This window comes from Nomascus leucogenys, chromosome 11 (assembly GCF_006542625.1).
Source record: "Nomascus leucogenys isolate Asia chromosome 11, Asia_NLE_v1, whole genome shotgun sequence".
NCBI lineage: Eukaryota > Metazoa > Chordata > Mammalia > Primates > Hylobatidae > Nomascus > Nomascus leucogenys.
The window spans coordinates 105270322-105293194 of NC_044391.1; the positions used below are offsets into that span (position 1 = coordinate 105270322).

At 45.9% G+C, this 22873-nt stretch overlaps 1 protein-coding gene and 1 pseudogene across 2 annotated transcripts in view; one reads left to right on the forward strand and one right to left on the reverse strand.

Moving 5' to 3' along the window:
- Positions 1–10276, reverse strand: part of LOC100592933 — a 77859-nt pseudogene extending 67583 nt beyond the window's left edge. The window contains exon 1 of the transcript XR_001116537.2: positions 10254–10276. The product of XR_001116537.2 is annotated as a putative elongation factor 1-alpha-like 3 (transcript). The remainder of the gene's footprint in view (positions 1–10253) is intronic.
- A 14-nt stretch (positions 10277–10290) lies between these two features.
- EIF2B5 (eukaryotic translation initiation factor 2B subunit epsilon) lies at positions 10291–21083 on the forward strand. Its single transcript, XM_003256560.4, has 16 exons — positions 10291–11295; positions 12318–12442; positions 13324–13509; positions 13602–13779; positions 13870–13950; positions 15789–15866; positions 16128–16440; positions 17639–17784; positions 18007–18148; positions 18272–18373; positions 18549–18656; positions 18824–18914; positions 19214–19337; positions 19870–19995; positions 20368–20478; positions 20655–21083. Exons 1-16 carry the CDS (start codon positions 11101–11103, stop codon positions 20712–20714), a joined length of 2166 nt encoding a protein of 721 aa, XP_003256608.1. The 5' UTR covers positions 10291–11100; the 3' UTR covers positions 20715–21083.
- Positions 21084–22873: the final 1790 nt, after the last annotated feature.

Genomic DNA, 22873 nt, shown 5'->3' on the forward strand with positions numbered 1-22873 from the left:
GTTAAAGGGCATCTATGAAAAATCTACAGCTAACATCACACCAAATGGCAAAAAATTGAATCTTTTCCCCCTAAAAGTGGGAACAAGACAAGAATATTTATTCTCTCCACCTCTACACAACATTGTACTTAACATTATTCAGGGCAGGCCGGGTGCAGTGACTCATGTCTCCCAGCACTTTGGGAGGCCAAGGTGGGTGGATCACTTGAAGTCAGGAAGTGGAGAACAGCCTGGCCAACATGGTGGAACCCCATCTCTACTAAAAATACAAAAATTAGCCAAGCATGGTGGTGGGCACCTGTAATCTCAGCTATTCGGGAGGCTGAGGCAGGAGAATCGCTTTAACACGGAAAGTGGAGGTTGCGGTGAGCCAAGATCTCACCACTGCACTCCAGCCTGGACGACAGAGCAACAGTCTAAAAAAAAAAGAAAAATAAATAAAAAGGAATCCAGATTGAAAGGAAGAAGTAAAGCAATCTCTGTTTGCAGATGATATGATCTTGTAAATAGAAAATCCCAAGGAATTCACTAACAATCTACTAGAACTAATGAGTTCAGCAAGGTTACAGGACACAAGATCAACATACCAAAAGTATTGTATTTATATATATAGTAGCAATAAATAATTTGAAAATAAAGTTAAGAATCATTTTTAAAAAAATAAGGCATTTAGGGATAAACTTCACAAAAGAAGTGCAACACTTGTATACTGAAAACTAAAAAACATTGTTGAAAAAAATTAAAGAAGATCTAAATAAATGGAAAGATAAGATATACTATGTTTAAGATTTGGAAAGCTTAAATCCTGTGAAGATGCCATTACTCCCCAAATTGATCTACACATTCAATGCAATCTGTATCAAAATTTCGGTTGCCTTTTTTTTTTTTTTTTTTTTTTGCAGAAATTGACAAGCTGATTCTAAAATTCATATAGAAATTCAAGAGGCCTGCATGCTATAGCATCCTGGTGCTGCTGTACTGCAGAGCCCATGTGGTCCCTTAGCCAAGCTGCATTATGTATAATGTTCACAAACAATCCCCAAACATTTGAAAAGACTGCATATTATCCAATTAACGAATGCAGAGTTCCACATAAATTCATTAGATCAAGACGTTTAATTATGATATTCTAGTCTTCTGTTTCCTTATTCATTTATCTGTTTGATCTACCAAATACTGAGATATATTTAAAATGTTTTACTATAATAGTGGATTCGTCGATTACTTATTTTTTCTTTCTTTCCTTTTTTTTCTTTTTTTTTGAGATGGATTCTCACTCTATCGCCCGGGCTGGAGTATAGAGGCACAATCTCGGCTCACTGCAAACTTCACCTCCCGGGTTCAAGTGATTCTCCTGCCTCAGCCTCCCAAGTAGCTGGTATTACAGGCACGTGCCACCACGCCAGCTAATTTTTGTATTTTTAGTAGAGGATTCACCATGTTGGCCAGGCTGGTCTCGAACTCCTGACCTCAAGCAATCCACCCGCCTCGGCCTCCCAAAGTGCTGGGATTACAGGTGGTGAGCCACCGAGCCCAGCCTGAGTCCTTATGTTTTAAGAGTATTGCTTGTAAACAATATATTGCTGAATTTTATTTCTTGGTCCAGACTTTATGTGAACAATAAAAAAGATCTTAGAATGTTTTTAACTCTAATCACTTCCTGTCTGACTTAACATGTATAAGTAGTTTAGCATTTTCTTTTTTTAGCCACCCAACTTAGACATTAATATTATTTTATATCATCAATGTTTGTTTATATTTACTCACATGCTTAGCATTTTATTTACTAGAACTTTCACCTTGCATCTCAGACCTTTGTTCTGGAATTTTTCTCCTTCGGCTTGAGGTACATCTTTGAACAGTGCTGTTAATAGAACTTTCTGCAATAGTGGAAATATTCTACAACTGCATTGTCCAATATAGTAGCCACTAACCACACATGGTTATTAGGCACTTGAAATGTGGCAAATGTGACTGTATTACTGAATTTTTAATTTTATATAATTTTTATTTACTTATTTATTATTTATTTATTTACATATTTTTTTGAGACGGAGTCTCACTCTATCGTCCAGGCTTCCAGGCTGGAGTGCAATGGCACGATCTTGGCTCTCTGCAACCTCCGCCTCCCAGGTTCAAGCAATTCTCCTGCCTCAGCCTCCCCAGTAGCTGGGATTACCGGCACGTGCCACCGCACCCGGCTAATTTTTTGTATTTTTAGGTGATCCACCTGCCACTGCCTCCCAAAATGCTAGGATTACAGGCATGAGCCACTGCGGCTGGCCGTATCTTTCTTTGTGTTGGGAATATTACAACCCTTCTCTTCTAGCTACTGTGAAATATACAATAAATGATCGTTGGCTAGGTGCAGATGCTCATCCCAGCACTTTTGGAGGCTGAGGCAGAGGATTGCTTAAGGCCAGGAGTTTGAGACCAGCCTGAACAACATGGTGAGACCCCATCTCTACAAAAAAATTTTAAAAATTGGCTGGGCATGGTGGCACATGCTTGTAATCCTAGCTACTCAGGAGGCTGAGGCGGAAAGATTGCTTAAGCCCAGAAATTCAAGGCTGCAGTGAGCCATGATCATGCCACTGCACTCCAGCCTGGGTAAAGGAGCCAGACTCTGTGCCTAAAAAATAAATATAAATAAATAAATAGTAAAATTATTAACTATAATTTCCCTACTGTACTATTAAATACAAGAACATATTCTTTCTATCTAACTATATTTTTGTTCCACTTAATCAGCTTCTCCTTAATCATCTTAAGGCCAGGATTGCTGGCCTTAAGCAATCCTCCTGCCTCAGCCTCCAAAAGTGCTGAGATTGCAGGTGTGAGCATCTGCACCTAGCCAACGATCATTTATTGTATATTTCACAGTAGCTAGAAGAGAAGGGTTGTAATATTCCCAACACAAAGAAAGATTGGGTCGGCTGCAGTGGCTCATGCCTGTAATCCCAGCACTTTGGGAGGCCCATTCAGGAAGCTCAAGCTGTCTTCAAGAGGGTTGTTCTGTGCATGTCTGGATCTCAGTAAAGGTCTTTCGATGATCAGTTGTCTATTTTTGTTTATCTGAAAATGTATTTATTTTACCCTTGTTCTTGAAATATAATTTTTCAGCTGGTCATGATGGCTTATGCCTGTAATCCCAGCACTTTGGGAAGCCGAGGTGGGAGGATCACTTGACCCAGAAGCTCAACACCAGCCTGGGCAACATAGGGAGACTCTGCCTCTATTAAAAAAGAAAGAAATATTTTTTTAAATAAAATTTTTTTTTGAGATGGAGTCTTGCTTTGTTGCCCAGGCTGGAATGCAGTGGTGCCATCTCGGGTCACTGCAAACTCCGCCTTGCGGGTTCAAGTGATTCCCCTGCCTCAGCCTCCCAAGTAGCAGGGATTACAGGCGCATGCCACCGTACCCATTTAATTTTTGTATTTTTAGTAGAGAGAGGGTTTCGCCATGTTGCCCAGGCTGGTCTCGAACTCCTGACCTCAGGTGATCCACCTGCCTCAGCCTCCCAAAGTGCTGGGATTACAGGCATGAGCCACCGTGCCCAGTCTAAAAATAAATTTAAAAAAAGAAAGATAATTTTTCTGGGAAGACAATTCTGCGTTGACGTTATTTGATCTCAACGCCTTGAGGATGTTATGCCATTTTCTCCTGGCTTCCATTTTTGCTGTAGTGAAGTCAATCTTATTTTTGTTCCCTTTTAGGTAATACTGTATATATATTTTCTCTCTGGCTGTTTCTGATTTTCTGTTGTTGTTGTCTTTGGTGTTTTGCCAACAATAAGTGCCACAGTGTTGCTAACCTGCAACCCACCAAACTAAGGGACTCCTTCCTGCCCAGGCATTGGGGAAACTGGCTATTTCTCTTGGTCAACTGTTTAGAAAGGAGTTTCCACAGTGGAACTCTTGGCACTGGGTGACCCTTATCATGGTGACCATTCATTCAAGAGGGCCAGGAACTGAGCAGCTTCCTTCAGCCCAGGAGGCAGGACTTTCAGAAAATTGCTATTTTTAGTAGAGATGGGGTTTCACCATGTTGGCCAGGCTGGTCTCGAACTCCTGACTTCAGGTGATCCACCTGCCTCGGCCTCCCAAAGTGTTGAGATTACAGGCATGAGCCACTGCAGCTGGCCGTATCTTTCTTTGTGTTGGGAACATTACAACCCTTCTCTTCTAGCTACTGTGAAATATACAATAAATGATTGTTGGCTAGGTGCAGATGCTCACACCTGCAATCCCAGCACTTTTGGAGGCTGAGGCAGGAGGATTGCTTAAGGCCAGGAGTTTGAGACCAGCCTGAGCAACATAGCGAGACCCCATCCTCCCTCTGGATTCAAGCCCCTGATGTTTCGGCTGATCCATTCGGCCACACCTTTTTCTCCTGGCAATACTGTCTCAGGAACTTCATCGTCTCTCTCCATTCCAGCCCCATTCAGGAAGCTCAAGCTCTCTTCAAGAGGGCTGGTCTGTGCATGTCTGGATCTCAGTGTAACCAGGTAAAATTTGTTTCCACAGGGTTCTTCTAGTCTCCATGAACATCATGGATGTGGCTGGCTCCCACTTCACAATCCTGGAATGCTCTGTATCAACAGGGATCTCAAGAGTCTAACAATTGTTGGGGAGGTTGGAGCGCAGACAGCAATTACCTCTAGGGGGCGGTGTTGCCAAACTCTACAAGCCACTCTGGCCTCTCATGAGGCAGGGCCCAGCCAAAGTAGTGTATTTATTGCTAATGATTTTATTTTCATTTTTTCTCCCTTCTCTTCCCTTAGGATTTTGAGTAAAGTCTCTTTTGAAAAATCCCAACCTTTTTCAACTCAACTATGGATAAAACTTAAAAGACATTTTTTCCCTCAAACCTCAGCCTAGAAGACAAAAAGAATTGTTATATCCTGGAGACTAGGTATATCTCTGGACATGCTAACAAAAACAGGGAAGAACTCAGTTTTTTTGGTTTGTTTTTGTTTTTGTTTTTGTTTGAGACAGAGTCTCGCTCTGTCACCCAGGCTGGAGTATAGTGGCGTGATATCAGCTCACTGCAACCTCTGCCTCCCAGGTTCAAGAGATTCTCCTGCCTCAGCCTTCCAAGTAGCTGGAATTACAGGTGCACACCACCATGCCCAGCTAATTTTTTTTTTTTTTTTGGTTTTTTTTTTTAGCAGGGATGGGGTTTTGCCATGTTGGCCCGGCTGGTCTCGAACTACTGACCTCAGGTAATCCACCCGCCTCGGCCTCCCAAAGTGCTGGGATTACAAGCATGAGCCACGTGTCTAGTCCAGAACTGTATTTCTTCTGTCGTTTTCTAGCAACCTAGAACATGGACCTCAGTTATCCCGTAGTATGTATGTATATATATATATATATATATATATTTTTTTTTTTTTTTTTTTTTTTTTTTTTTTTTGAGACGGAGTCTCGCTCTGTCGCCCAGGCTGGAGTGCAATGGCGCAATCTCGGCTCACTGCAAGCTCCGCCTCCCGGGTTCACGCCATTCTCCTGCCTCAGCCTCTCCAAGTAGCTGGGACTACAGGCGCCCGCCAGCACGCCCGGCTAATTTTTTTTTGTGTTTTTAGTAGAGACGGGGTTTCACCGTGGTCTCGATCTCCTGACCTCGTGATCCGCCCGCCTCGGCCTCCCAAAGTGCTGGGATTACAAGCGTGAGCCACCGCGCCCAGCCAATCCCGTAGTATATTTAGAACTCTTAACTACTACTACAGACCCAAAGTAACTAGAAAAATAAACGATACTCACAGCAGTGAACAAGCTCGGTCCACTAAGCAACAAGTGAGCCCAGCTGAGAAGCACAAAAGGCCCCAAGACTTACCCTCAAGGTGCTCCACCAGTTTAATGCTTCCTGTCACCACAGCCCTGGCTCTTTAGCAGTGCCTAGAAAAGCCAGCTCTTGTATACGTATCAAGGGTGCCCTGAAGGGGACATATCCTACCATTATTTTAATATATTTATAAGTAGAATTTTGGAAGGGGAAAAGTGCCACCTAAAGTTAGAAGAAAACAGGCCAGGTGCAGCGGCTCACGCCTGTAATCTCAGCACTTCAGGAGGCTGAGGCAGGCGGATCACTTGAGATTAGGAGTTTGAGACCAGCCTGGCCAACATGGTGAAACCTTGCCTCTACTAAAAATAGAAAAATTGGCTGGGCATAGTGGCACGTGCCTGTAATCTCAGCTACTCGGGAGGCTGAGGCAGGAGTATTGCTTGAACCTGGGAGGCGGAGGTTGCAGTGAGCCAAGATCACACCATTGCACTCCAGCCTGGGCAAAAGAACAAGACTCCGTCTCAAAAAAAAAGAAAAACAAAAATAGAAGTGTTACTAAGGATGTGAAGAAATTGAAACCCTTGTTCACTGCAGGTGGGAATGTAAAATGGTGCATCTGCTGTAAAAAATATATATATGGCAGCTGAGTGTGGTGACTCATGCCTGTAATCCCAGCACTATGGGAGGCTGAGGCAGGAGGATCGCTTGAGCCCACGAGTTTGAGGCTACAGTGAGCCATGATTGCGCCACTGCACTCCAGCCTAGGCGACAGAGCAAGACCCTGTCTCAAAAAATGGCTCATGCCTGTAATCCCAGCACTTTGGGAAGCCAAAGTAGGTGGATCACCTGAGGTTAAGAGTTTGAGACCACCGTGGCCAAAACAGTGAAACTCCCGTCTCTACTAAAAATACAAAATTAGCCAGGCACAGTGGTGTGCACCTGTAATCCTAGCTTCTAGGGAAGCTGAGGCAGGAGAATTGCTTGAACCCGGGAGGCAGAGGTTGTAGTGAGCTGAGATCGTGCCACTGCACTCCAGCCTGGGTGACAGAATGAGATTCCGTCTCAAAAACAAACAAAAAAAAAGAAAAGGAAAATGTAAAAAAGTATGGCAATTCCTCAAAAAATTAAATGTAGAATTACCGTATGATACAGTAGTTCCATTTATTTCAGTGAAAACAGGGACTGGAACAGATATTTGTACAATCACGTTTGTAGTGGCATTATCCACAATAGCAAAAGGTGGAAGCAACCGAAGTGTCCATTGACAGATAAATGGATAAATAAAATGTGGTATCTACAGCCAATGGATTATCATTTAGCCTTTAAAAGGAAGGAAGTTCTGAAACATGCAACAATATGGATGAACCTTGAGGACATTACGCTAAGTGAAATAAGGCAGATACAAAAAAAATAAATACTATGTGATTCCTCTTATATGAGGGACCTAGAGCAGTCAAATTCGTAGAGACAGAAAGTGGCGTGGTAGTTGCCAGGAGCTGGGCTGAGTGGGAAATGAGGATTGTGTTTAATGGGTCCAGAGTATCACTTTTACAAAATGAAAAGAGTTCTGTGGGTGGATGGTGGTGATGGTAGCACAACAACGTGAACATAAGTAACACTACAGAGTTGTACACTTAAAAATGGCTAACTTCGATCAGTTTTCCATGCCAAGGTTAAAAAATTGTTAAGATGATAACTTTTATGTTTTGATGTATTTTTACCATAATCTTTTAAAAACAGCCTCAGCCTTGGGAGAGTCAGGAATTACTTTTGTTTGTCTACAGTTGATCACATACTCAGTTACTGACTAGCAACAACCAGTCATTCATTCAACAAATATTTAGTGAGCATCTGCCATGTGCCAGTTACTCTTCTAGACACCTGGGCTATAGTAGTGAATAAAATAAACAGAAAGCCCACAGAGCTTATATTCTAAACTGATTTCATATTCAAGACTCATTTTGAAATCTAAAATCAGAGAAAGAACCAGAACTAGCCTGGGCAACACAGAAAGATCCCATTTCTACAAAAGCTATAAAACTTAGGTGTGGTGGCAGGTGCCTGTTGTCCCAGCTACTCTGGAGGCTGAGGAAGAAGGACTGCTTGAGCCCAGGAGTTTGAGGCTGCAGTGAGCTATGATTGTGCCACTGTACTCCAGCCTGGGCAACAGAGCACAACCCTGTTTCCAAACAAAAAGAAAGAAAGAAAAGAAAAGAAAAAGAGGCTGGGTGCGGTGGCTCACACCTGTAATCCCAGCACTTTGAGAGGCCAAGGTAGGTGGATCATCTGAAGTCAGGAGTTTGAGACCAGCCTGGCCAACATGGCGAAATCCCATCTTTATTAAAAATACAAAAATCAGCCAGGTGTGGTGGCATCAGCCTGTAATCCCAGATACTCAGGGGGGTCTAGGTAGGAAAATCACTGGAACCTGGGAGGCAGAGGTTGCAGCGAGCCAAGATCGTGCTACTACACTCCAGCCTGGGTGACAGAGTGACACTCTCTCAAAAAGAAAAAAAAAAAAAAAAAAAGAACCAGAACTGGCAGTTGACCAAATATATGAAAAAATGTTCAACCTCACTGAAATAGATAAATGCAAATTAAAACTACACTTATTTTCCTTTATAGATTGGCAGAAAGTCCAAACTATTGACAAAATACTCTGTTGGTGAGGCTATGGGGAAACAGGCGCTCTCATACATTGCTGGTGTAAGTGCAAAATGACACATTGTCCAGGGAGAGCAATTAAGCAATATCTCCATGAGTTCCACCATTGTCTAATCAGGCTTGCCAGTGAGTTCAACAGTGTATCCTCTGCCATGGGAATTGCATCCAATTTGAACAAGTTACTCTAATTCAATAATAAATTCTAAGAAATAAATGCAAATTTATAAAGACTATATGTAGAAAGATGTTTATTGCAGCATTATTTGTAATCGTAGAAACTGCAAAAAAATCTGCAATGTTTCTCAAGAGAGAAATGGTTGGATAAACAATGGTATACTCATGCTATGGAATATTACGGAATCATTGAAAATGGCTATGTTTGTCTACATTCCCTCAAATGTTAAATAAAAATCAAGTTGCAGACAAAATGCATAATCATCAAAATAGCTAATACATTACCTTCACAATGTGTCAATGCCTGTTCTAAGGGCTTTTCATATATTATTTCATTTAATTCTCACAAGAACTTTATGGGATAAGTATTATTATTATCCCGTTTCAAAGATGAAGAAGTCCAGGCACAGAGAGGCTGAGTAGCCCAAAGCTATCCATCTAGGGCCTGGAACCGAAGCCAGGCATTCTGGCTCTGGCACACCAGCATATAACCGTAATTATCTAAACATAATTCTGTGTTTGAATACATGTGGATATACATATATTATGCTTGAATATATATGTATGGGTGTGTGTGTGTGTGTGTGTGTAGGCATACACTCTAGCTCTAGTTCTAGATATATAAATTTAGGGAAGAAATGAATACCCATCAAATTATTAAGAATGGTTATGACTCTACAAATTGGATAGGATGAAAGAAATGGGGAAAGGAATTTTTACTTCTTTATGTAGTGTGTGTGAGATATTATGTATATGTGGTTTCCAATATATTTCAAGTAAGTTTTTAAACAACAACAAAAATAAACAGTTTGAGAGTCTTCCTGAAACTCGTCTATTAAAATCATATCCATATAGCTACCAGTCTACAGAATTTTAAGACCTGGATTTACCATAAGCACAAATACCTTTTGGCAGCGGATTCACCACTTTCCAACTTCCCAAGGTTGCGGGAATCACTTAAAATAAATTCTGCAATCGGACCTACTTTCCATACCCAAACACCCCCGCAAGAGTGTGTGTGTGTGTTTATGTCCTATTTAATTCCTTCCCCGCTCCCCGATTTCTACCTCTGGATTTGTAGGGCAGCTGAACATTCCTTTTCTACAACTTGCATTCATTTAATGGAAAACTTTTACTTAGTTGCCTTCAGCCTTTCCTTTTCTAGGATAAATCAAATGGTTTTCGTTCCGCACCCTAACAAGGCAAGAAATGACAGACTCCTCGGTCCCCCTAGGCGGGCGCCAGAGCACGACGGGTCAAGTCGGAATCGCCACGTGGAAACAACGCTCAGCATCGCGAACTCCAAATCCCGACGTGCAACGCGGGGCGGGATGGGAACAGTTTGCAGGAACTGCAGAAGCCTGTGGCGTGGAACCTGGACAGGTCCCGTGCAGAAAGGGCGCTATGCCTTACAGAAAAGCTCCTTGCTCCCAAATGACGCCCAGCCTTCCTGCCTCGTTCCACCGCTTTCCCACGGCCCCGCCCCTCTGCAGAGTGGGTTTATTCCCCGCAGCCACCGCTTCTTTCCCCAAAGAGAAAAAGGTGCTGCTGCGCCTTTTCAAGCCTTGGACCTTTACGCCCGCACTTTCCTCTGCCCAGAAAGCTTACTGCTTAACTCCAGTACAACTTACTGGTGTGCCTGGATCCACCCCCGTCTCCACTCTGCTTAAGACACAGGAGGCTGATAGGCTGGAAGAATGAATAGATGACATAAAATAGTCATTGTTATCTCCACATAATTTGGCAGCAAGATTGTGGAACTCTGCAGTCAGACAGATCGGGTTCCAATACCAGTTCTTCCACTTACTAGCTGGGTAAACTTCCTTCATCCTTCTGAGAGTTCAAGAAACGTTTGCTGAACGAATGAATAAGATATTTTGCAGAGATAATGCTTGTATCGTGCCTGGCCCAAAATCAGCGCTCAGTGGAATTACTGGTCTCCCTACTATATGCCACCTTCTCTATTTATGCAGGTTCTGAGTTCCTCGCAGCGGGGGAACATCTGGCTCGGTTCTATCTCCCCAAGGCGCTGGGTTCCCAGAAGTTTCTAGAATGAATACGGAGGGCTACATATTTCACATGCGCGGGGCGGGGAAACTGCTGGAGGATTACAGATTCCGGATGGAGCTGGCCCCTTCGTGGCGACCACAAGTCCTATCACGCCGCAATAATCTCGGCTTGTTCACCTACAAATGAAGGCCGACGATACTTGCAGACCGAGTCTGACATCTATGGGACCCCACCCCTACCCTGCGCCTCCAGGAGCTGGGACAGCCGCGACCCGTCCCCACTCCTCGCGCCTCCGGTATCAACCTCAGACCCCTGTGGGCTCCCGGGGAAGACGCATGCGCACTGCTCCCTCCTCGTCTCCTTCCCTTCGTTAATTAGTCCATCGCATTTCAAGTGCTAGATCCTTTTTGTCCCCTACTGCGTGCGGTGTCAGCTTCCTTGCGGAAGTGGTGACCGTGAGAGAAGAAGATGGCGGCCCCTGTAGTGGCGCCGCCTGGTGTGGTGGTTAGTCGGGCCAACAAGCGCAGCGGCGCGGGGCCGGGAGGCAGCGGTGGCGGGGGAACCAGAGGGGCGGAGGGGGAACCGCCGCCGCCCCTACAAGCAGTTCTGGTGGCCGATAGCTTCGATCGCCGCTTCTTCCCCATCTCCAAGGACCAGCCTCGGGTGAGCGCCGCGCACGCGAGCAGCCAGAGGGCAGGAAGGGTGGCAGGGCTGGAGCAAGTTATCCTTTCGGCTAACTACTACAGCATGCCCTTGAAGGACCTGTGTCTATGCTGTTATCCTAAAACCGGAGGCAGAGGGACTGTCTAAACCCTGATGACTGCTGACCAAGTTAGTGGCCGGCAGATTTGGGTATTCGTAATGTTGTCCACCTCGGGTTTGAAAGGAATGAAGAGAGCTAAATGTAGAAACAGCGCTTGAGAGAAGCCTTCACGCGGGGATTCAGTGTCCCTAGAAGAGGCTGCGCCGCTTTTAACCTTGCAGATGACGGTTGCTCAGGTGAAAAGAAACGACCTTTTGCCTCTGAAAGGGCGGTAATATGCCTTAAAAAGAACGGGCCAGATCTCGGGCAGTGTACTTTTCTTTTCCTTCCAGGTTCTAATGATAGCCGGTGCTATCTGTCGAAAGGACAAAATGGGTTTAGTGATCGATTGCCATCAGCCCCCGAGTTGTCTAGACAATGGGGTATTGGACTCAGCTGGGTCGTTCAGCAGTCAGTTCAGAGAGAGGGAACTGCATTGGATTTAAGGAAAATCCTCTCTAATTCCCTCGAAAAAGCCTAATGGCTGTTCATTTTTGAAAATTGACGGGAGATGGCTAACCTCGGACACTTAGGGATCAAGGAAGGAAATCTTACGGGGAAGAAGGCCTTAGCAATGCTTAAATTTATGGAAATATGATTGATTTCCAGTATTATCCTTTGCCAGCAGTGAACTGCCATTCTGTCACAGCTCTGTGTCTGATACAAGGCACATAGATTCTGTACTTACCATCCCCAAATTGCAACGTCTCAGACTCAGGCTTAGAGCATGGCATGAACATCAAAGGCAGGAACCTGTTTATCTTTGAATTGGAAAGATACAGCAAAATTACACTGGAAATACTAATAGAGGAGTGAAAATTGTTGCAGTGGGGTACCCGAAGGGATTCGAGACCTCAAGTTTTTTTCATCTTGTATCCTTCAGGTCCTCTTGCCCCTGGCCAATGTGGCATTAATTGACTACACTCTGGAATTCCTGACTGCCACAGGTGTACAGGAAACATTTGTCTTTTGTTGCTGGAAAGCTGCTCAAATCAAAGAACATTTACTGTAAGGCCCTGCAACTTTTCTTTCCATGTTTCGCCATCTTTTTCCAGTTTTTTCAGGATGAATGTAACTAAGGGGAAATGTGAGAGAGGAAAAATGGGTCTACTTAGATGTCATTGTAAGTTCTAAGGGTATTTTCTACACTTATCAGGAGGTGAGCAGCTGAAACTTTGTATCTGTCTGTCTTGGGTTTTCTGTGACAAAGATTAAAGAATAAACGGGTTTTTTCTGAATCTCATTATAAAGTTTGGTCCCAGTGGAGTTTGCTTTTATTTAATGGCTTCAGTATGGAAGTTACAATGATAACATCTTTGTTTTCCCACTGAGTTTCTAAATCTTGTTTGTTCTCACCTTCAAGGATATAAATGAGCTCCTTGTCATCTTTGTATTCCCACTGCCTAGCTCAGTCCCAAGCATATAGTGAGCACTTACATGTTTGTTGAAATCTTGAAAACTAGGGAATCACATTGCTTATGGAAGTCCAGGATATAAAGACTAGGACATTAGCATGGTCTCCATCAGACAGTTCCTAAATGTTATATGGATTGCAGAAGGGGGAAGCTGACATGAAGTGTGTTCCCGGGCTACTTTGTGTACCCCAGGCTTCAGCAGGATTTTCTGTTCAAATTGATGTTTAGGGACAAGGGGTCAAGGTATGGAGAGGAAATAACCATGTTTCCTAACCCATAAAACAAGACTGGTGACACAGGATGCTGAAAGCATTCATTATAGTTCATAATTCTCTTTGAAGTTGAAGACGCTGGCAAGAACCCAAAAAAGCCATGGAGAAAGACTGTGAATGCTGAATGGGGGCGAAAAATGGGGAAGGCTCAAATGATCTTTATGCTTGATATACTCATTCCCCTCACCCTCCCTTCCTTTAGAAAGTCCAAGTGGTGCCGCCCTACATCTCTCAATGTGGTTCGAATAATTACATCAGAGCTCTATCGCTCACTGGGAGATGTCCTCCGTGATGTTGATGCCAAGGCCTTGGTGCGCTCTGACTTCCTTCTGGTGTATGGGGATGTCATCTCAAACATCAATATCACCAGAGCCCTTGAGGAACACAGGTCAGGATGGGAAAATGACAGGAACAAGGGTTAAAGACCAGCAGAGCCCCGAGACTGCTTTTTTGCAGTTCTCTCCCTCCTATCCTTTATAGGTTGAGACGGAAGCTAGAAAAAAATGTTTCTGTGATGACGATGATCTTCAAGGAGTCATCCCCCAGCCACCCAACTCGTTGCCATGAAGACAATGTGGTAGTGGCTGTGGATAGCACCACAAACAGGGTTCTCCATTTTCAGAAGACCCAGGGTCTCCGGCGTTTTTCATTTCCTCTGGTGTGTGGATATCTGGGGTCCTTTGAGGTGGGGAAGTGACAGGCTTCAGTGGGAGAAACAAATTAAAGTCCTTGTAACTTCTCCCCACAGAGCCTGTTTCAGGGCAGTAGTGATGGAGTGGAGGTTCGATATGATTTACTGGATTGTCATATCAGCATCTGTTCTCCTCAGGTGAGCTCTTTAGGGCTGGGGCTGCACACCCGAAGAGTAGAACTCTGTGGGTCTGTTATTGCCCCCTTAGAAGGCCAGGGTATATTTCTTCTCCCTGTTTATTTTCATTATTTTTATTCTTATTTTTTGAGACAGAGTCTTGCTCTGTTGCCCAGGCTGGAGTGCAGTGGTGTGATCCCAGCTCACTGCAAACTGTGCCTCCTAGGTTCAGGTGATTCTCCTGCCTCAGCCTCCTGAGTAGCTGGGATTACAGGCACATACCACCATGCCTGGCTAATTTTTGTATTTTTAGTAGAGATGGGGTTTCACCATTTTGGCCAGGCTGGTCTCAAACTCCTGGTCTCAAGTGATCTACCCGTCTCAGCCTCCCAAAGTGCTGGGATTACAGGCATGAGCCACCACACCTGGCCTTATTTTCAGTTTTATTTATATATATCTTTTGAGACAGGGTCTCGCTCTGTGGCCCAGGCTGGAGCACAGTGGCACCATGACTGCTCACTGCAGCCTCAACCTCCCGGGTTCAAGTGAACCTCCTGCCTCAGCCTCCTGAGTAGATGGAACCACAGGCGTGCACTACCACTAATTTTTGTATTTTTTTGTAGAGACGGGGTTTTGCCATGTTGTCCAGCCTGGTCACGAACACCTGAGCTCAAGCAATCTGACCACCTCGGCCTTCCAAAATGCTGGGATTACAGGCATGAGCCACCACGGGTTTTTGTTGTTGTTGTTGTTGTTATTGTTGTTTTGAGACGGAGCCTCGCTCTGTCGCCCAGGCTGGAGTGCAGTGGCACGATCTCAGCTCACTGCAGCCTCCACCACCTGGGTTCCAGTGATTCTCCTGCCTCAGCTTCTCAAGTAGCTGGGACTACAGGTATGCGCCACCACACCTGGCTGTTTTTTGTATTTTTCAGTAGAGATGGGGTTTCACCATATTGGCCAGGCTGGTCTCTAACTCCTGACCTCAGGTGATCCTCCTGCCTTGGCCTCCCAAAGTGCTGCAATTACAGGCGTGAGCCACCGCACCCAGCCTTTTTTTTTTTTTTTTTTTTTTTTTTGAGTCAGAGTTTTGCTCTTGTTGCCCAGGCTGGATGCAATGGTGCGATCTCAGCTCACCACAACCTCTGCCTTCCGGGTTCAAGGAATTCTCCTGCCTCAGCCTCCCAAGTAGCTTGGGATTACAGGCATGTGCTACCATGCCCAGCTAATTTTTTTTGTATTTTTAGTAGAGACGACGTTTTACCATGTTGGTCAGGCTGGTCTCGAACTCCCGACCTCAGGTGATCCACCTGCCTCGGCCTCCCAAAGTGCTGGCATTACGGGCGTGAGCCACTGCACCTGGCTTTTTTTTTTCTAGAATCTATTGTAAAGCAAAGATCTTGTCTCCAGTATCTCATTGGGAGTCTCTTTGGAATTCTGGTCCATGTCCAGCTGTCATAGGGTTTGCTGGGTCTCTGGGGGATTATCTGTGCTCTTAGAGAATAGTATTTAATCCTGGCCAAGCGCAGTGGCTCACGCTTGTAATCCCAGCACTTTGGGAGGCCGAGGTGAGTGGATCATGAGGTCAGGAGTTCAAGACCAGCCTGATCAACACAGTGAAATCCCGTCTCTACTAAAAAAAAAAAAAATACAAAAATTAGCTGGGCGTGGTGGCGGACGCTTGTAATCCCAGTGACTTGGGAGGCTGAGGCACGAGAATCACTTCAACCCAGGAGGTGGAGGTTGCAGTGAGCTGAGATCATGCAACTGCACTCCAGCCTGGGCAACAGAGTTAGACTCGTCTCAAAAAAAAAAAAAAAGAATAGTACTTAATTCTAGCCCACTCCACTTCCCTTCCACAGGTGGCGCAACTGTTTACAGACAACTTTGACTACCAAACTCGAGATGACTTTGTGCGAGGTCTCTTAGTGAATGAGGAGGTGAGAAAAGTCTTCCAATGCCTCTTTAGGAGAGAGGAGAAGGCTATGATTGTATCTCATGCTGGTAACTTTTGATCCTTTTTTGTATTTTATTGAGGCTTAGGAGGGAGGAAAAGCAGGGGGCAGGAGGAACAGTACACAAAGAAGAATCTTTGTGGCAGTGAGAGGCAGAGGGGAACTTACAAGGATTAGAAAAGTTGTACTTGGGGGCATTCTTCCTGTCTTTCTTGCTTAGGTGACCTCCCTTTCCTTCTCATTCAGATCCTAGGGAACCAGATCCACATGCACGTAACAGCTAAGGAATATGGTGCCCGTGTCTCCAACCTACACATGTACTCAGCTGTCTGTGCTGACGTCATCCGCCGATGGGTCTACCCTCTCACCCCAGAGGCGAACTTCACTGACAGCACCACCCAGAGCTGCACTCATTCCCGGCACAACATCTACCGAGGGCCTGAGGTCAGCCTGGGCCATGGCAGCATCCTAGAGGAAAATGTGCTCCTGGGCTCTGGCACTGTCATTGGCAGCAATTGCTTTATCACCAACAGTGTCATTGGCCCCGGCTGCCACATTGGTGAGCACAGGTGGGGAATCAAGCCAACTATCCTAGGAACAGGAACCTGGGGGTGCCACGTCTCCAGAAACACAAGGGATGGCTACACAAGGGACAGTCCCTGGGAATAAGGAACTAGAGTGGCTACCTCAGGAAAGGAGGAAACAGGGATTTGAAAACAGCGATACCTTAATTTGTGGCCTGTGAGCCTCTCATTGGATGACTTCACATTCCAGGGTACCCTGTAGTCACATTCAGGAGCAAGTAGATAATTAACATGCAGTAACAACATCTATTTAGCGCATTACAGTTTACAAAGGGCTTTTATATACATTGTTTCATTTAATCCTCATAATTTACAAATAAACAAACAGGCTCAACAAGATTTTCTTGCCCAAGGTCATTGGTAATAATGGTGGGACCTGAATCTGGGTATTCTGATTGTAAGTCCAGTGTTCTTTTGAGTCTACCATAACTGCCTGGTTGGCCTCTTGGTAACTCATTTTGGTTGCAGGAATGTGATGCTTCTAATAGTACTGCCCCTTTCCAAGAACAACAGTAAGGCTCAGATTCTAGGGGCTGGGCATGGTGGCTCATGCTTGTAATCCCAGCACATTGGGAAGCCATGGTGGGGGAATCGCTTGAGCCCAGGAGTTCAAGACCAGCCTGGGCAACATGGCAACACCCCTTCTCTACAAATGATACAAAAATTAGCCGGGCATGATGGCACGTGCCTGTAATCTCAGCTATTCGGGAGGCTGAGGCAGGAGGATTACCTGAGCCCAGAGGTCAAGGGTGCAGTGAGTCATGATCATACTACTGCATTCCAGCCTGGGTGACAGAGTGAGACCGTGTCTCAAAAGAAAAAAAAGACTTAGTTTCTAAAATGTACCAGAAGAGGTGGAATTATTTGGTTCTGCTTATAGACGTGGATATGATTCTAATAAGGTTTTTGAGTTCAGAGGGTCCCCAGAAATCCTGAAGGTTCTCGGGTTCTTAAGCCCTGTGTGTAGTCTATAATTGTTGTAAACTTGGTGAAGTATCTTCTCTTCTCAGGCCTGGGCTTAGGGGGTGAGTGGGTGTTTCTGGTGACTTGCGGGATGGGGAATGAGAGCTAGGTGGGAGCTGTGCTGGGGTCAGTCAGCCCTGTCCTCTATGAAGGGCTCTGCTCTGCGGTTGTAACCCTTAGTGACCCAGAGGCCTTCCCATCCTGAGCCAGGTGATAACGTGGTGCTGGACCAGACCTACCTGTGGCAGGGTGTTCGAGTGGAGGCTGGAGCACAGATCCATCAGTCTCTGCTTTGTGACAATGCTGAGGTCAAGGAACGAGTGACACTGAAACCACGCTGTGTCCTCACTTCCCAGGTGAGACCTGATCTATACTGTGCACAGGCCCTGAATTGCGTGGCAGTCACACTGAGCCAGAAGGGGCATTATTTCCACACATAATCCTGTCTGAGTTGAGAGAACAAATCCAGTGGTTTCGTTTGCCATCTAGCCTTAGTTTAAAAAAAAAAAAGTTGCTCTCATTATCAGGATGCACTTTTCCTCCACAACCTAGTGGTTCTGTGTTTTTTTTTCCCCTAGGTGGTCGTGGGCCCAAATATCACGCTGCCTGAGGGCTCGGTGATCTCTTTGCACCCTCCAGATGCAGAGGAAGATGAAGATGATGGCGAGTTCAGTGATGATTCTGGGGCTGACCAAGAAAAGGACAAAGTGAAGATGAAAGGTGTGAGACTCGACAGGTGTGGGGCATCTGTGTGTCTCGCTGCCTCATAGAAGAACCAGTGTTTCCTCCTGGAGGGATTGGTGCTTCCGCGGGGCCCTCTCTATAGATCATTGCCTTTTCCAGGTTATAATCCAGCAGAAGTAGGAGCCGCTGGCAAGGGCTACCTCTGGAAAGCTGCAGGCATGAACATGGAGGAAGAGGAGGAACTGCAGCAGAATCTGTGGGGTGAGCTAGGCCTGATGCCTGCCCTTCTCCTACCGAATCGGAATATTTTGAAGGATAATGAATACTTCAGAGTCACATTACTTATTCACTCTTTTATTCATGCAGACAGGGCAGGTATATTGCTCTCTGTCAATGACTCTTTTTTTCTTTTTCCTCACCCATTATGGCTTCTCAGGACTCAAGATCAACATGGAAGAAGAGAGTGAAAGTGAAAGTGAACAAAGTATGGATTCTGAGGAACCGGACAGCCGGGGAGGCTCCCCTCAGATGGATGACATCAAAGGTGAGTGGACAGGGGAGAAATGCGCTGGACCAGTTTATTCTCTGCCTGGATCAACTAGCCAGAGGCTTATGTTCCTCAGAAAGGGTTTGGTATCAAGTCAAGACTAGATGACTTAGAGTATTCTGGAATGATGTTGGCCCATGAACTTATTCTTGCTTTGATTTCAGTGTTCCAGAATGAAGTTTTAGGAACACTACAGCGGGGCAAAGAGGAGAACATTTCTTGTGACAATCTCGTCCTGGAAATCAACTCTCTCAAGTAAGAGCAGCCCCTCCCTGTTCTGCTTGGGGTGATCCCAGGAAGGTAGAGGCTTTCTCGTAAGTGTTTTGTCTCCAAATAGGAACCTATTCCTTCGACATCCCAAATGGAAAGACCAGTAGTATTTGGAGCAAGGAAAGCATTATTAAGTTCTAGCCTCAGCATAGACTTTCTCCTTCCTAAACCCTCCCCTTCCATATTGTTCCATCCAGATTCCTCTCCAGTGTCTATCAAAGTCATAGTTCTAAGCCTGCTGAAAGGCCAGTGAAGGCCCTGGTGTCACCCCAGTCTCCCCGCAGGTATGCCTATAACATAAGTCTAAAGGAGGTGATGCAGGTACTGAGCCACGTGGTCCTGGAGTTCCCCCTGCAACAGATGGATTCCTCGCTTGACTCAAGCCGCTACTGTGCCCTGCTGCTTCCTGTGAGCAAAGATTGGAGCTGAGTACAAGGGATTGGGTACAGGCAAAGGAAATCAGGAGTAGACTGTCTTGTTATATTGGGTGTATGTCACTTCTGGTTCCTTTCTCCTTGCCTCTGGAAGCTAGTTGGGCTCTAGAGCAGCCTTGGCTGGTTCAGAGGGGTCAGGTTGAGTTCAATACTGACTGGCCTTTGAGACTCCAGGATTCATACCATCCTAGGCCCACAAAGGTATACTCAGAATGGACCTGGACATTCAGATTCTGTGGCAGCAATTTGACCCAACACAAGATCAGCCTCTGGGGTGGGAATAGGTATTTTGAGGCAGCCTATAGCATCTGATCCCCTTTCACCTTCCCTAAGGAATCTCTTTTTCCCAAGCCCTGTCAACAACTCCCAAGTCCCTCTGACATAATTCCACAGAACCTGTATCATCTCCCTCTTGTCCACCCATGTCATCAATATGGATTTGCTTGGATGTCCAGGCATAGGTGAATGCTCAGGAATATATTGCAGCTCCCTTCTTTCTTCCATAGCTGCTCAAGGCCTGGAGCCCTGTTTTTAGGAACTACATAAAGCGCGCAGCCGACCATTTGGAAGCGTTAGCAGCCATTGAGGACTTCTTCCTAGAGCATGAAGCTCTTGGTATTTCCATGGCCAGGGTGAATACAACCTCAAGCCCCATTCTTCTGCACTTGCTTTCAAACGAGGGTTGGTGACCCCCTTGGGAGACATAAAATAGAAGCTAATGTGACTCCAGTATGGACCATCCACTCCCAATATGCTTATTGCTAGGATAGTACAGCTTGGAGCCGGGCTAGTAAGGTAGCCATCTGGGGGGTGGTCTGGAAATGTGCAAAGCTCTCCCCAGCAATAGTTCCAGAAGTTAGACCTGCCTCAGGAGCAGAGCGAACCGCTCACTCTTGTCCGTTTTGGAGGAGGCTACTCAGTGCATAGAGGGATCTGAGGGCCTGGTAGAGTATCCTGCTGGACTCTCCAAGGCCCTTGAGGTCCCCTTTATTGGCCTTTTGCAGGTACTGATGGCTTTCTACCAGCTGGAGATCCTGGCTGAGGAAACAATTCTGAGCTGGTTCAGCCAAAGAGATACAACTGACAAGGGCCGGCAGTTACGCAAGAATCAACAGGTGCGTCAGGCTGCCCTCCTCTCGCCAAGACAGTTATCTCATTCCCAGGTCCTGGCCCCTAGACTCTAGGGTGGTTGGTTTCAGGGGCTCTGATTGTTAGAGCTGTTTATCTGCCGAGGGGAGCAGGAGAGTTATGTGCACCTCCCCCAGCCGATCTCTCCCCTGCTTCCTTACAGCTGCAGAGGTTCATCCAGTGGCTAAAAGAGGCAGAAGAGGAGTCATCTGAAGATGACTGAAGTCACACTGCCTGCTCCTTTGGGTGTGATTGAGTGCCCTCCTGGCTCCTGGGCTGGGACAAGTGAGGAACTAGCTGCAGAGGGATGAGTGACGACCATCCAGGCTGAGACTGAAAGGAGCAGAGGCTGAAACTACAGTATTCTTTCCCCTGCTAGCAACCACGTGCCTCCCATCCTGACTGTGGAGTTGGGATGTGGGAAGTGGGGCTGGAACAAAGCTTCTGCCTAGGGAGGAGCTAAGCAGGCCCTGCAGTTGGAGGAAGGCCAGAGGAACAGCTTTGTGCTCCGGCTTTCCCTCAGGGAACAGCAGAGAGCAGTTGGCTCTCTCTGCTGCTTGTATATGTTAATATTAAAAGAGAGAGTGGTGTATTTGGTTTGTCTCCATCCCTGACTAATCAGCCAGTGAAGTATGTGACCAGAGTCACATGATAGCCTTTCCTTAACACCTGGGGGAGAGGGCGAACAGGGGTGTTCCAGCCACTAGGTGGTACTGTGGTGCCTTGCTAATTAACCTTTCCCATGGCTCATGGGTAGTGGAGGGCTGAGGTTCTTTTCCAGCCTCTGTGGACCAACTTGTGATCCTGGGGTGGTGTGCCTAAGCCCGTTTCCATAGAGTCCCATTTTGAACACTTTTCTGCCAGAGGGTTATGTTGCCAACCATATGTAAAGCCCATTAGACATGCCAGTTCCTCTCACATGCCTTTTCCAGTTGATCTGGTACTCATTCTGTGAGGAAGCTGGGCCACTCTTCATCAGAAATAAGGAAATCAGCTCAAGGTCACATGACTCTTGAGGGGTAAAGCTAAGGACTTGACCCTCAGAATCCAGAACTCTGTCCTTCAGCATATTGTGTTTCAGTGAAGGCGAAATTGGCCCCAGAGACAAATATAACCCAGAGCCAGTAATGGAGGTCCCAAGAACACAGGAAGGCCCTGTAAAGGGTGCTTTCCCTTGAGAGTGTTTACTATGTGACAGGCAAGTAGTTTTCACATACTGTTTCATTTAATCCTCACATGAGCCCTATGAAGTCTTATCCCCATTTTCAGATAAGGTGCCTGAAGCTCACAGAGCTTCCCTAACTAGTAACTGACAGCCAGGTGTGATATTGGAGTCTTGACCTGGAGCTTGTCACTTTGCTGTATTGCTTTAACTTCAACCAAAAGAGACATGCCATTCTGTCTTTTCTTTTTGAGTTCCTTGTCTTCATATAGAGTGAGTCAACAATTTTGGCCGTGTGCAGTGGCTCACGCCTGTAATCCCAACACCTTGGGAGGCTGAGGCAGGCGGATCACCTGAGGTCGAGAGTTCGAGATCAACATGGCGAAACCCCATCTCTACAAAAATACAAAAATTAGCTGGGCATTGTGGCGGGCGCCTGAAATCCCAGCTACCCAGGAGGCTGAAGCAGGGAGAATTGCTTGATCCTGGGAGGTGAAGGTTGCAGTGAGCCGAGATTGTGCCACTGCACTCCAGCCTTGGTGATGGAGCGAGACTCTGCCTCAAAAAAATATAATAATAGTAATTTCCTTTAGTGGTACTTAAACTGTGGCTAATGTGACTGTCGTAACAAGTGATGCTCTACCCCCCATCCCTACCGTCCCAGACGTTACAGAACAAATGGTTGCCTTTATTCATTTTAGTTGGGTAGAAAGACATAAACTGGCCTAGGTGCGGTGGCTTACGCCTGTAATCCCAGCACTTTGGGAGGCTGAGGCAGGCAGATCAGCTGAGGTCAGGAGTTTGAGACAAGCCTGGCCAACATGGCGAAACCCTGTCTCTACTAAAAATACAAAAATTAGCCGGGCGTGGTGGTGGGTGCCTGTAATCTCAGCTGCTCGGGAGGCTGAGGCAGGAGAATCGCTTGAACCCAAGAGGCGGAGGTTGCAGTAAGCTGAGATCGTGCTATTGCATTCCAGCCTGGGCGACAAGTGAAACTGTGTCTCAAAAAAAAAAGATACAAACTGAGGATGGGGTGACTGAAGTCAGCTTGGGGGTATGAAGGCATCACTGGAAAAGGAAAAGACATGCTGGCCAGGGTTTGGCTTAATTTTCTAGTAAATCTCAGTTTCTGTCTTGTTAGGTATAGGATCTAGTGTCTAGTATGAAGATTCTGGCATTATGGCATGGACCTAGCGCAGTGAGACACAAGTAACTTACAA